At 48.8% G+C, this 12,867-nt stretch overlaps 1 protein-coding gene and 1 long non-coding RNA gene across 2 annotated transcripts; both read right to left on the bottom strand.

The window, feature by feature from the left end:
* Window positions 1-469: 469 nt before the first annotated feature.
* On the bottom strand, window positions 470-2,779 carry LOC123164990 (uncharacterized). The gene is made up of 2 exons (XR_006482733.1): window positions 1,490-2,779; window positions 470-1,360 (listed from the first exon to the last, which is right to left on the bottom strand). It is a non-coding gene; the product is annotated as an uncharacterized lncRNA (long non-coding RNA).
* Window positions 2,780-3,593: 814 nt separating this feature from the next.
* Window positions 3,594-5,988, bottom strand: LOC123164989 (protein IQ-DOMAIN 17). Its single transcript, XM_044582612.1, has 5 exons — window positions 5,659-5,988; window positions 5,219-5,521; window positions 4,840-5,118; window positions 4,601-4,747; window positions 3,594-4,476 (listed from the first exon to the last, which is right to left on the bottom strand). The coding sequence occupies exons 1-5, from the start codon at window positions 5,785-5,787 to the stop codon at window positions 3,697-3,699; spliced, it is 1,638 nt and encodes a 545-aa protein (XP_044438547.1). The 5' UTR covers window positions 5,788-5,988; the 3' UTR covers window positions 3,594-3,696.
* Window positions 5,989-12,867: the final 6,879 nt, after the last annotated feature.

The following is a 12,867-nucleotide window of genomic DNA, read 5'->3' as shown; positions in this document are numbered from 1 at the left end:
CGTCGCTAACGCGACGACGTCCGCCTCGACTCGCGTTACCATAAGATAGACAGGGTGGCAGTGGTGTAACGTGCTCGTCTCGGCGTCCGTCGTCGCTACCGCGACGACGTCCGCCTCGACTTGCGTTACCCTAAGATAGACAGGGTGGCAGTGATGTCACGTGCTTGTCTCGGCGTCCGACGTCGCTACCGCGACGACGTCCGCCTCGACTCGCGTTACCCTAAGATAGACAGGGTGGCAGTGGTATCACGTGCTCTTCTCGGCGTCCGTCGTCGCTACCGTGACGACGTCCGCCTCGACTCGCGTTATCCTAAAATTGGTGTCACGTGCTCATCTCGGCATCCGTCGTTGCTACCGCGAGGACGTCCGCCTCGACTCGCGTAACCCTAAGATAGACAGGGTAAGAGTGGTATCAATTAATTTGTATCCAAACAAAAATAATCAAAAATAGCGTCGGACAAAAATGTCATCTCTATCCAAAAAAAGCATCAATAAAATTGTATGTGTGTCCGTACTAAAAAGCAAGAAAACTATTTATCTAAAAAATAGTATTTCGCCGGAAAATCCTCTTATCGATGAGTCATTGTCATGTGTCCAGCATTTTGCCGTCCTTGGGTGATCGTCCGGGAGCTTTGAGACATGGTTTAATCATATTGTGATGATCCGCATACAAAACAAAATGTATTTTAGTAGTGAGAAAAATCTGCAGTACACAATTGGAAGAAAGGTTAAAAAAATCTGCAGTCAGCAATAAAGAAGTGTTCCAAGTGCAAGCTGCCAGGCCATCGAAAGCCACAATGTCCCCAAAAGAACCCAGTAATGCTTAAATTTTCTGGACTAGCAGTATTAATCTTATAGGGTTTATTATGGCTATCATATTTTCTTATATAGAAGCAGAAGGAACTAATTCCCTTTATCTGTTATGGCGCCGTGGGCTGGACCAAAGAGCTACAACGCGCATAGGATGCTATGGGAAAAGAAAAGGAGGCAATTATCTTGTTGGGGCACATTTGTTTTTTTGCATGGTGGGCGCAGAGAAAAACGATGAGCATTTTTACTTATGTGTATGTAAGGCCTGTGTTGTCGTTTTAGTGTGAAAGACTGCCTATAAGAAGATATTTATGCTGTAAGTTATTGACATTTTCGCTGTAAGTTATTAACCTACAAAAAATTAGGAAAAGAAAAAGGATGTTCTTCAAATGATGTTGCCATTGCTTAGATACCTTCGCGGTGCTTTCAATTGAAGTGTTTCATCTCTTACTCATCCCTGTACAGGTTAGATTGTCTATGGAGATATTTCAACCTGAATATCACCCTTGCTGTTCTGTGGTTCTTGTGGTCTGAGAATCAATTTCTCCTCCTACACAAAAGCACAATAAAAAATTGGAGTAGCGAGAAAATGAGTTGTTCCTTTGTGCTAAAAGGGGGTAAACTGATGTAAAATAAGGGGAGCTGCTGATTTCTTTGAACAAATGGTCAAAAGGAGTACCAGGAATAATGGCAGCTGCTAAAAGGGGGTAAACTGGTGTGTAAAATAACTTAGCTCCGGAAGGACTAATCCGGAGCTGAGTTCTGTCTTATGGGTCTGTTTCAACTCTGACCTGCAAAAATGGTCAAAAGGAGTAGCAGGCACCAGATTAGAAACCTAGAATTTATAACTAAACAAAATCCTAATTTATGACAAAATTGAAGATGAAACCGCAAGTACTAAAATGGGACAGCACATACAAGCATGCATATTTCATATAAAAATAAATAAATTATGGTGGGTAGCAGAGATCATTCAGCACACCAATGTCTCGTCAAGGATTAGCTAAGAATTCTTCTAGCTTAATGCTCAATGCATATACAGTCTGTGCTCTATCTCTGTTGTTTGAACAATGTTCAGAGCTCAATTTCTTAGCTAATCCATACAATAGTTTGCTAGAGAAAAACAAAACGATTTTCAGCAGATTAGCTCATTCTCTGAACAATGGCAGCTGCTGATTTCCTTGCATAGTGTTCAATATTTATAGAATAACTTGCTACAGAAAAACAAAACGACTTTCTGGGAATTAGCTCATTCTCTGAACAGTGGCAACTGCTGATTTCCTTGCGTAGTGTTCAGTATTTATAGAATAACTTGCTACAGAAAAACAAAACAATGTTCAGATAATTAGTGCATTGTTGGACAATGGCAGCTGCTTATATCTTTGAATAGCGTTCAGAATTTCACCCAAAAAAGTTCCCCCTACAGAATAAAAATGAACTGCTAGTCTTAGTTCATTGACTGAAAAAATGTCATTTTTTCACAGATGCATTTAGGGATTTTCTCTTTCCCATCTCGACAGTCGGTTCCGATACTTGTATGGATTTTCACAGAGATGCGCCCACGAACACTACTACATTGTGCTCCGCCGCCAACGAAAGACGAGACTGAGGCGGATGAGTTGCTGTCGAAAAATCATACTTTTGTGAAACAGTAAACAATCCTCTTTTCTGAGCACAGAGCCACCAAGGTGGCCTGCTTTTCTTCAGTGTTGAGTTCCATATTCCATATTTTCTTGTTCAGCATCCTCACTGGATTAGTCCTTCCAAGAAAATTGAATCATCTTCTTTCTCCTGATGCTGAAAACGAGCAAACTGTGCGTGACGGGAACTACCTATCCATGCTACCTTCATGAGAGCAGAGCTGCCAAAATCGACATCCATGTGCTGCTCCCTGCCAAATCTGGGTGTTTCGTGAGCTCGGAGACGGTGGCCGCCGTCAGCTATGGACTCATCGAAAGGAAGAGGGGGGGGGGTACCGGGACATCCTCGGAGCCGACGCGGACGCCGCTGGGAAGCTTGGTGATGCGGGTGGGGACGCACAGCGGGAGGTCGAGCCCAGGCAGGAGGAAGTACGCCGCCGGACAGCCACCGCCTCGCCGTATTGGCCGCTTCCGCCCCTGGACCTCGGCGCACCCGTGCGGGCGCAGCGCCTCGCCGTATTCACCGCTGACCTCGCGGGCGCTCGTGCGGCCGCGGCGCCTCGGCCTATTCGCCGCTGACCTCGTGGTCGCTCGTGTGGCTGCGGCGTCTCGCCGTATTGGTCGCTGCCGCGAGGGAGGAGCCGCCGGCGAGAAGGGGAAGCGGCAGGGCAGAGTAGGAGGGGATGGCGAAAGGGAAAAGGGAATAGATAGCGGTCGGGTGGGCTTTTTCCAAAAAAAGGAAACGAGCAGGAAAGGGAAGGGGAATAGGACGCGCGCCGCGCTCGGTCGGAATCGATCGCTCCCGCGATCGATCGCCAAGGAGTCGTTTCGAGCGAACCCCTACATATAATTGTCTGGGGGGTTGGACATACAGGTGTCTTATGTTTATTTGTCAGGAAACTTGAGTGAAATCCAATTGAAAATCAGTCAAATGCCCCTAATTTACCGTAGCATTGCTCCGGTTGTACTCGTGGGAGCACGCACACAGCTGGAGCCGCTGCACTACGTGAAAAGCGTAAGACGCCGCACGAAAAGCCAGCGCTTTTACCACTTTCCCGAACTCCAACAGTACCCAATTAACGAACTGCCCTTTACAGCCTGCGCCCTGACACTCAAGCCCCACCGCACAGAATGACACCAAAAGGCAGCAAAAAAATAGATTACGAGAAGGTCATTTTTCTCCGAGGAGATTACGAGAAAATTAGCAACGCAGGTATTACAACGAACACCTCGCCGGGGGCTCAACTCAACGGAGCCAGCGGCGGAGGTCAGTGGTGGACGACGGGGAGACTGGTTCCCCGCCGACGCTCTCTGCGCACGACAGAGACGAGACGGTCGAACGCTGCTCGGAGGTGAACCGCCCCGTCGCGCTCTTGAAGCTCGGGCTCCGCAGGCTCTGCGCGTACCCAACGCCGTACGGGTCCTGCGGGACGGGGAACGACAGCCGCTTCTTGGCGCTCCCTCCGGCGGGGTTATAGGCGGTCTGTGGCCGGTCGCGCTCCGGGGTTGCAGGGCGTTGCCGTGGCGCGCTCTGGGAGCGGATACGTGCCTTTGCAGATTCCGTGGCCGCCATGTAGTTCGGCACCGCCGAGCCGGAGGACGCGTGGCGCTGGGAGTGCAAGCTCGGTGTGTAGCTTCCTCCTCCACCACTTGTGCCGCGCTCCACTCGCGGGCTCGCGGAGCGCACCTGAATCGGTGGCCTCGCCTTCCCCGGTGACGGCGTGACCGAAGCCTGGTGGTGCGCACGGTGCATCGGCGAGCCGTTCCCGTGCTGCGACGGTGGGGCATGCCGGCGAGGCGTGGAGTAGGAGAATGGCCGTGCGGTGTCGATCTCCAACGTCTTGACCTGGTCGCGGTGGTCCGTGGACGCGCGCCCTGGTGCCGCAGCAGCCGCCGCCGCGGCAGTTCGGGCGCTGCTCCTGTTTGTATCAAACGACGCGCGCGACGCCATCCACCTCTCCGCCCAGCGCGGCTGCCCGTCGACGTTCATCTCCTCCTCGACTGACGGCGCGGCGTTCCTCCAAATCTTTAAGCAACCACACAACAGCAAACAATAAGATCGAACACTTGTGCAAAAATTTGTCAAAACTTTAAATGCAATCAACAAACATGTTGCTGGAGTGGACTTGTTGATGCACTGAGTTTCTTACTTGGTGAGAAAAGGCGTATGAGAGCGCTCTCTCACGCTTGAGAGCAGCGTCTTTCCTCGTCTGCAGCATCGCCTGAATCTCCTCTATCGTCCGCGGCCGGTCGTCCCAGTCTTCGGCGGCGAAGCTGCTGCCGTCTCGCGACCGCTCCTGCAACCCAATCAATCCATCACAATCAAACTTGTACTAACAAGCAGCGCCACGAGATCGACAGATGCGAATGCTGGTTGGTAGAGACGGACCACAGAGCGGCGTTCGGCGTATTCTTGGGTGTACTTGGAGTCCCAGAAAGCGGAGGTGTCAACGCTGTACGAGGATTTGCTGCTGCCGCACGCAGCCGCACCGGCGGCGGACAAGGACTCCTGGGAGAGTCGCAGCCGCTGGTCGCGCACCCGCGCCTGGACGCGCACCAGCGCCTGCATGCACCGCAGCGTCATGTTGGCCTGCTTCCGCACGTTGTGCCCGCGCACTAGCGCTTGCAGCTTCACCAGCCCCTTGAGCGCGCGCAGAGCACGCCTCGCCTGTGCAAGGGCAAAAACGCATTACGGCAAACACCTCGAGGGAGAATGGAGAATGAGATCGACGGCAAGTGAGGCGCAGCCATTGCACGCAGTTAGCTACCAGGTAGCCTCGGAAGGCGGTCTGTACGACGATGGCAGCGTAGTGCTCCCGCACGAAGCTGGAGGAGGGGCGGGTCAGGCGGACGACCTCGGCCGCCGCCTGCGCCGTGGCCACGGCAGCCTCGGCCGTCGCCGCGGTCGCCACGGCCAGCGCGATGGCGTGACGCTGCTCGTCCGTCACAGCGGGTGCAGGTGCCGACCTCGACGCCGACTGCTGCTGCTCCGGCGGCGCGGGGGCAGACGCCGGAGACGGAGACGGGGACGAGGATCTCCTGAAGAGCCATCTCCTCCTCTCCCTCTTGGTCTGCGCGGTGCGAGCGCACGAGACACAGCGTCAGTCACGCATTAACTCGTAAAGACTAATCAAGAATCGAACGCCGGGGAGGACGGCCAGAGAGGAGATGCATTGAGAGAAGAAACGGGGGAAGGGTAGGGGAAGACCTTGTCCTCGTCGGCGTCAGGGTCCTCGCGGAGGCGTGCAGACTTCTTGGGGCTGTCCTCCTTGGACGGCGAGCGGAAGGCCCGCTTGACGGCGGTGAGCCACGACGACCCGCCCTTCTTATTCCCCATGGCCAACACCACCGGCTCGCGGTTGCTGTGGTTGCACGGCCGCGGGCATCGACCCACCTCCCTCCCTCGCACGGCTACGCTACGAGCTACTCGATCCTAGCGTGCTACTACTAGCGTGCGGCATGGCAGGAGGCGGCGGAGTTATTATTATTGCCGCGGCTGGCTGGCGCGGGCAGTGGGGGGTTTGATGACTCACGCGCCCTCCCTGCGTCTTTTATGTGGAGCATCCATTAGCAGCAGACGCGCAGCAGAGGGGAGCGGAGTGGATGAGTGGAGTGAAGAAGACTGTGCTGCCGTCGGCACTGCTGCTACCAGTTGCTCACTCGCCGACAGGTGGGGCCAGTATCCTTTCCCCATGCTGTGGTGGGGTGGGTAGGGTCCTGGTGGGTGAACGTTACGATGGGGTGGAGCCCGGGGGGAAAGCCTTTTGAGCCGTTTGTCTAATCCGTTCGGGTGTGATGATGAGTGGACGGACGTGTGCGCTGCAGGTGCGAAATGATTCGCGCAGCATTTTTCTACTACGAGCATCATTTTGGAGTATATGTAGATGATACCTTTTTTTTTTAGGATTATATGTAGATGATACTAAATGAGTTGATAATGACTGAAGAAAGTGTCTAGAGGGGGAGTTGGCACCGTTAGCTAGCTAGGTACGACTCCATGTAACCACCAACCGGGAACAAATATACATTTGAATAAACTTGTGAGCATGATTGTTTCTTATCCTCAATGGATTTATGTAATTTGTCGGCACGCACTGCACCTCATGCAGACGAATCATTTTCTGTTTTTGTGTGTGCTGAGATGGACCGATCTAGGGTTGACTGCCTCAACCCAAGTAGTGGGACGCAGATACGGTGGGGGTCCAGCCGCGTGCGCGCTCCAGCAAGTCACATGCCCGCATTGGTGACACATGCGTGGTCCGGACCGGACCAGCAGCCACACCGGCTAGTTGGCTGCCCATACGCACCCAGTTTGAAGTACTTGCAAAAATTGAATGTTTTGTTGATGGGCCAGGTATAGTTAATGGGAGTACGTATCCCAAGGAAAAAATGGGAGTGCGTATCGTGGATCGCAGTACGTGCAGATGATCGCACCTGCGTGCATGCATGCACTGCACGCCAAGCAACTTGCAACGCCAACGCGTTTGGTTGCTCCAGCGTTTTTTCACTTTGCATACTTGTTTCACTTGAGCCCGGTTGAACAAATGCAAGGTAAAAATCATCATCTGCATGTAGTTTATTTGTCTGTATGTTGTTATGTGCGTAGTAGCGCCAACTCTAGGCCATGTGCTTGGTTCCTACATTGGCTGGCTTCATACTATCACATATTGTTCGATTGCTTGCAAAAACAAGGTCTGTTTATCGTGTACCCTATGTACTGAGCTTATCAGCTACACCTTACACATATGCACACCGATCACACCAATAAAACATCACTGCAATCACAAATGAACTGGACGACGATGATGAAGTTCTCATCTCACACAGCCAAACTGACGAGGAGCCTTGCCTACTACTCCCTCCGTTCCCAAATATAAGTCTTTTTGGAGATCCCAACAAGCGACTACATACGGAGCAAAATGAGTGGATCTATACTCTAAAATATGTCTACATACATCCGTATGTTGTAGTCCATTTAAAATGTCTAAAAAGACTTATATTTAGGAACGGAGGGAGTACGACATTACTTGCAATGCTTGTGCACAAATTTGGAGTAAGCGTCCACTATGTGTTGTCTAGTCTTAAACCCTTTGTAGGAGTTCTTTGGGTAATGGTTGACTTGTTCTTCGCATGCATCCCAGAAACTGTAAATCACTGGAATCCTCCCTTTGTCCACCACATACCACTTGTCCTAGCAATGACACGAGAGTAAGAATTCAAGCAATAATCAAAGTAGCATCAGTACACATGGAACAGATGAAACTTAAGGATGCATGATCACAAGGCAGAGCAAATTCATCCTATCTACTATGGTGTCATCTACCACCACGTCCAAAAGAGGGTGTATTCCTACCCCGTAAGTTTGCCATCAGTGTGAGGGGTTAGTATATGCCACATCATCAAAATATGTAGGGCAGCATCGGTGTTCAAGCCCTAACTACCACAAAATGTACATTGTCATCACCATCGTCATCATCGTCGAGGATCAGGTCGTAAGCCAGAGCACCCTATGGGAGTTTGCCATGGCAACAAACCCAACAGCCTGAGCCGTTTTGTCCAGCATGTGGCTCAGAGCAGCCATCAGAGCCTCTGGGTTGAAGCCACCTCGGCCCATTATGACGATCTAGAGGTCAGGGTGGACGTCGACCGGTTTGCTCTCCTTGAGGACGGCTGCCACCTCCTTGACGGCCTGAGTCATGATGCTGAAGGCGCGTAGCTCTTCATCCATCAAGCCGCCCCTCTTCCACTTCCTATCAAGCACAGGAGCGTGATCACCATCCTTATTAGGACCATAAAGGGCGATGATATCTAACTTCAGGGCGTCTGGATAGTTGAGCATAGGCAGACCGAGTGGCTGACCGGAGTCCAGGGCATGCTTGCCGGTTGCCGGCCCAAAGAAGAAGATTTGCTGCATCTGTGAGTAGTTTTGAATGGGTGTTTTGAGGAACTCTACGTCCTTGGGGTGATCCTAAGAAAGAAACACTACAACGTGGTTAGTTACACAACATCTTGGTTAGTTGTGATTGGCATGGTACACAGGCTTAAACAGGTGGTACGTGAGCTAACCGCGGTGTGGCCTTGGTAGTGCTCCACCTCCAAAACGATCGAGCGGGTCTCCTGATCCCATGAAATGTCGCTCAGGTGTGTGAGCTTGGACACTTGGATCCATCTCGCTCTCCACTCCCGGAGGTGGTTGTAGACCTTGGTCGACGTGGCCTCCTCGCCACAAACCTCGAACACCTGCTTTGCAACAGAGTTTAAGTGCACCTCCTCGAAGCCCTTGTCAGTCCTCAGTCCTCACCCACTTGTTATGATTTCACACGTCTTGTTAAGCACGAATGTCGATAGGAACGGCGGCTATTCCATGGAGTTTCTCCTGCCATCCTTCTTTACCTTGGCGGGTGCCTTTTGAGCAGCATCAGTAGCTGCAACATTGGGCTCAACCAGCACATATGTTGTAGGAACGAATGGGGGAATCATAACAGACACCTCGAAAACATCTGAATCAGGAGGACTATGCTCCTCGATGAGAGGCTGGGAGTCCTCGACGTAGGACAACATGAATTGACTCTGGGACAAGACAATGGCTTGACTAAACTCCTGTGTGCTCGGTCCTACAAACATAAGCATCGGCAAGAGTGGAGCACACTACATTGACAGTAGGAACGAGCACTAAACATGGATGGTATGAACGAGCACTACATATGGACAGTATGAACGAACACCACACAACTACAGACACATCATTTAGTTCGACACACCAGCTCAAATCATACAAAGGAGGTCAACAAAATACCACACGTGCTTGCAAACAACTCCCAGCATGCTATAAAACCATCACTTGTACCAACTAGAACATCACATTCTCACATATCGACAGTGCACAATGCTACAATATGGCCACATGACTAATCCTATCACACACTCGCAGATCTAGCTAAGACGAATAAGTAGAGAGGAGGGGGTGATCGAACTCACAATCATCGATGTAGCCGAAAGGAGGCACGAAACATGCTGGAGAAGTGAAGGACTAGAATTGCCACCGCCATGAACCGATGGCCAGAGAAGAAGGGTCGCTTACCTAGTCGTCAGTGTTGATCCGCGCGAAAGGGAAAGCTTGAAAGGGGGGAGTGGTGGCGGGAGTTTGGGAGGTGAGGTGAGGTTGGCTATATAGGGCGATCATCAGCTATAGCCTTACTCATGCCACCATCAGCTATAGCCTTATAGGCACATCTATGATCATGAAACAATGGAGTTCTAATTTCAAGTCCTGTCACCTCTAAGCAAATTTGGTTTTCTTTCTCCGCGAATCCATCCTCGTCTAATTCTTTCTCCGGACCATGGTCATTCGAGGGGATCTCATGGTCTATGTTCTGCTATGCGACATGGCCCTCCAAGTCATCGATATCATTATCATGAATCTCATACTCTTGCTCATAATCATCACCATAACCACCATGACCATAATCACCACCATCACCATCTTCTTCATTGACTCGGTCACTAGAATTCACCTCTTGGCTAGTTGGTGGTTGGCTAGAAGCATTGGGGGCATGCATCTCAACCCTATCATCAACACACCACGGACTTCTACTCTGGCTCATATCATGACTTGGGGAAGGACACATGTTGGTTCAAGTCAATTTCCAAATGTCGACCTTCGACCATGGCAGCAAACAATTCCAGTGACCCATCTTCCAATTTTGCAACTTTATCCTTGTATATCTCCCAATGCAAATCCGAGGTGATAGGTATATTCTTCAATCGAGATTTTGATCACACTCCAGCATCATACCTTCGTATTGGTTGTACTATATCATTCGGGTCCATCCAATTCAACACATATTGTACCCTCTCGACAACCTCCTCATAACTAGGACTTGTATTAAATACCATGACTTTCTCATTGTTGTCAAGAATGTCAGCATTGTTAATAAAAAATGTCACCTTTTCCAAATGATTAACATTAACGAGTCTCGCCATCTAGAAATAATGACAAGAAACTTAATGTATCAATGCCAAGTCCAATGTATTATATGGAGGCATTGGTAATGCATTATATGAAAAGCACGCCACAACTAACATATTCAATAAATCATGGCATTACCTGACACATACCCTAACCCTAGTTCTTTACAAACCACAAGGATAATGCCTACTACAAATCATCAAACTCAAAGAACCATCCTACTTGTGAGCTCTGTTGGGATTTTCCCCCAAGAGGAAGGGTGAAGCAATATAGTAGCAGATAGTATTTTCCTCAGTGAGAACCAATGTTATCGAACCAATAGGAGAACCACGCAAACACCTACTACCTCCGTCCTGGCTTATCAGTCCCCTTCGCGTTTTGTGCTAACTTTTGACTATAGATTTAACTGACAAAATGTTAGTGCATTTCACAAAAAATTATATCGTTGGATTCGTACTTGAACATAATTTTAAATGATATTATTTTTTATGACATGCATTAACATTTGTTGGTTAAATTTAAGTTCAAAGTTTGGCACAAAATACAAAGAGGACTAATAAACCAGGATGGGGATAGTAGTCAACGGTACATGCACACACAAGAGCAAATACTTGCACCCAACGCGCGCAAGAGGGTTGCCAATCCCCTTGTACTCGTTAATTGCAAGGATCAAATGTGGTGATAGGTGATAGATAAATTGCAAAGTAAAATAAAAGAATTAAAATTATAGCAAGCTAAATTTGTTTTTTTGTAATATGATTAAAGTAGACCCTAGGTCCATAGTTTTCACTAGAGGCCTCTCTCTCGTAAAAATAGCATACGACGGGTAGACAAATTACTGTTGGGCAATTGATATAAAAGCGCATAGTTATGACGTTATTCATGGCAATGATCATGTATATAGGAATTACGTCCATGACAAGTAGACCAACTCATGCCTGCATCGACTACTATTAGTCCACTTCGAGAGCGCATCTATGCTTGCCTCTCTACATATTAAGTTCGTAACAAACAGAGTAATGCATGAAGTATGATGACATAATGTAGACAAAGTAAAACCAAGCAATATAATTAAACCGCGTCGTTTTCTCTTAGTAGCAACAATACAATACGTGCCTTGCTACCCCTTTTGTCATGAGGTGAGGACATGATACATCTCAAACGTATCTATAATTTTTGATTGTTCCATGCTATTATATTATCTGTTTTGGATGTTTAATGGGCTTTAATATGATCTTTTATATTATTTTTGGGACTAACCTATTAATCGAAGGCCCAGTGCCAGTTTCTGTTTTTTGCCTATTTCAGTGTTTTGCAGAAAATGAATACCAAACGGAATCCAAACGGAATGAAACCTTCGTGATGATCTTTCTTGGAACAAACGCAATCCAGAAGACTTGGAGTTGAAGTCTGGAACTCCGCGAGGCGGCCACAAGGCAGGAGGGCACGCCCAGGGGGGTAGGCGCGCCCCCCACCCTCGTGGGCCCCATGGAGCTCCACCGACGTACTTCTTTCGCCTATATATACTCTTATACCCTAAAAACATCAGGGGGAGCTACGAAACCACTTTTCCACCGCCGCAACCTTCTGTACCCGTGAGATCCCATCTTGGGGCCGTTTCCGGCGATCTGCCGGAGGGGGAATCGATCACGGAGGGCTTCTACATCAACACCATAGCCTCTCCGATGAAGCGTGAGTAGTTTACCACAGACCTTCGGGTCCATAGTTATTAGCTAGATGGCTTCTTCTCTCTCTTTGGTTCTCAATACAAAGTTCCCCTCGATGTTCTTGGAGATCTATTCGATGTAATACTCTTTTGCCGTGTGTTTGCCGAGATCCGATGAATTGTGGATTTATGATCAAGATTATTTATGAATAATATTTGGTTTTTCTCTGAATTCTTATATGCATGATTTGATATCTTTGCAAGTCTCTTCGAATTATCGGTTTAGTTTGGCCTACTAGATTGATCTTTCTTGCAATGGGAGAAGTGCTTAGCTTTGGGTTCAGTCGTGCGGTGTCCTTTCCCAGTGATAGTAGGGGTAGCAAGGCACGTATTGTATTTTTGCCATCGAGGATAAAAAGATGGGGTTTATATCATATTGCTTGAGATTATCCCTCTACATCATGTCATCTTGCCTAATGCGTTACTCTGTTCTTATGAACTTAATACTCTAGATGCATACTGGATAGCGGTCGATGTGTGGACTAATAGTAGTACATGCAGAATCGTTTCGGTCTACTTGACACGGACGTGATGCCTATATTCATGATCATTGCCTAGATATTCTCATAACTATGCGCTTTTCTATCAATTGCTCGGCAGTAATTTGTTCACCCACCGTAATATATGCTATCATGAGAGAAGCCACTAGTGAAACCTATGGCCCCCGGGTCTATTTTACATCATATTAGTTTCCCGTCAACTTGCCAATTTCTGTCGCCGTT

Source organism: Triticum aestivum, chromosome 7D (genome assembly GCF_018294505.1).
Source record: "Triticum aestivum cultivar Chinese Spring chromosome 7D, IWGSC CS RefSeq v2.1, whole genome shotgun sequence".
Classification (NCBI taxonomy): Eukaryota; Viridiplantae; Streptophyta; class Magnoliopsida; order Poales; family Poaceae; genus Triticum; species Triticum aestivum.
Note: the sequence above shows the minus strand (reverse complement) of the source record. Positions and strands in the feature narration are given on the sequence as shown.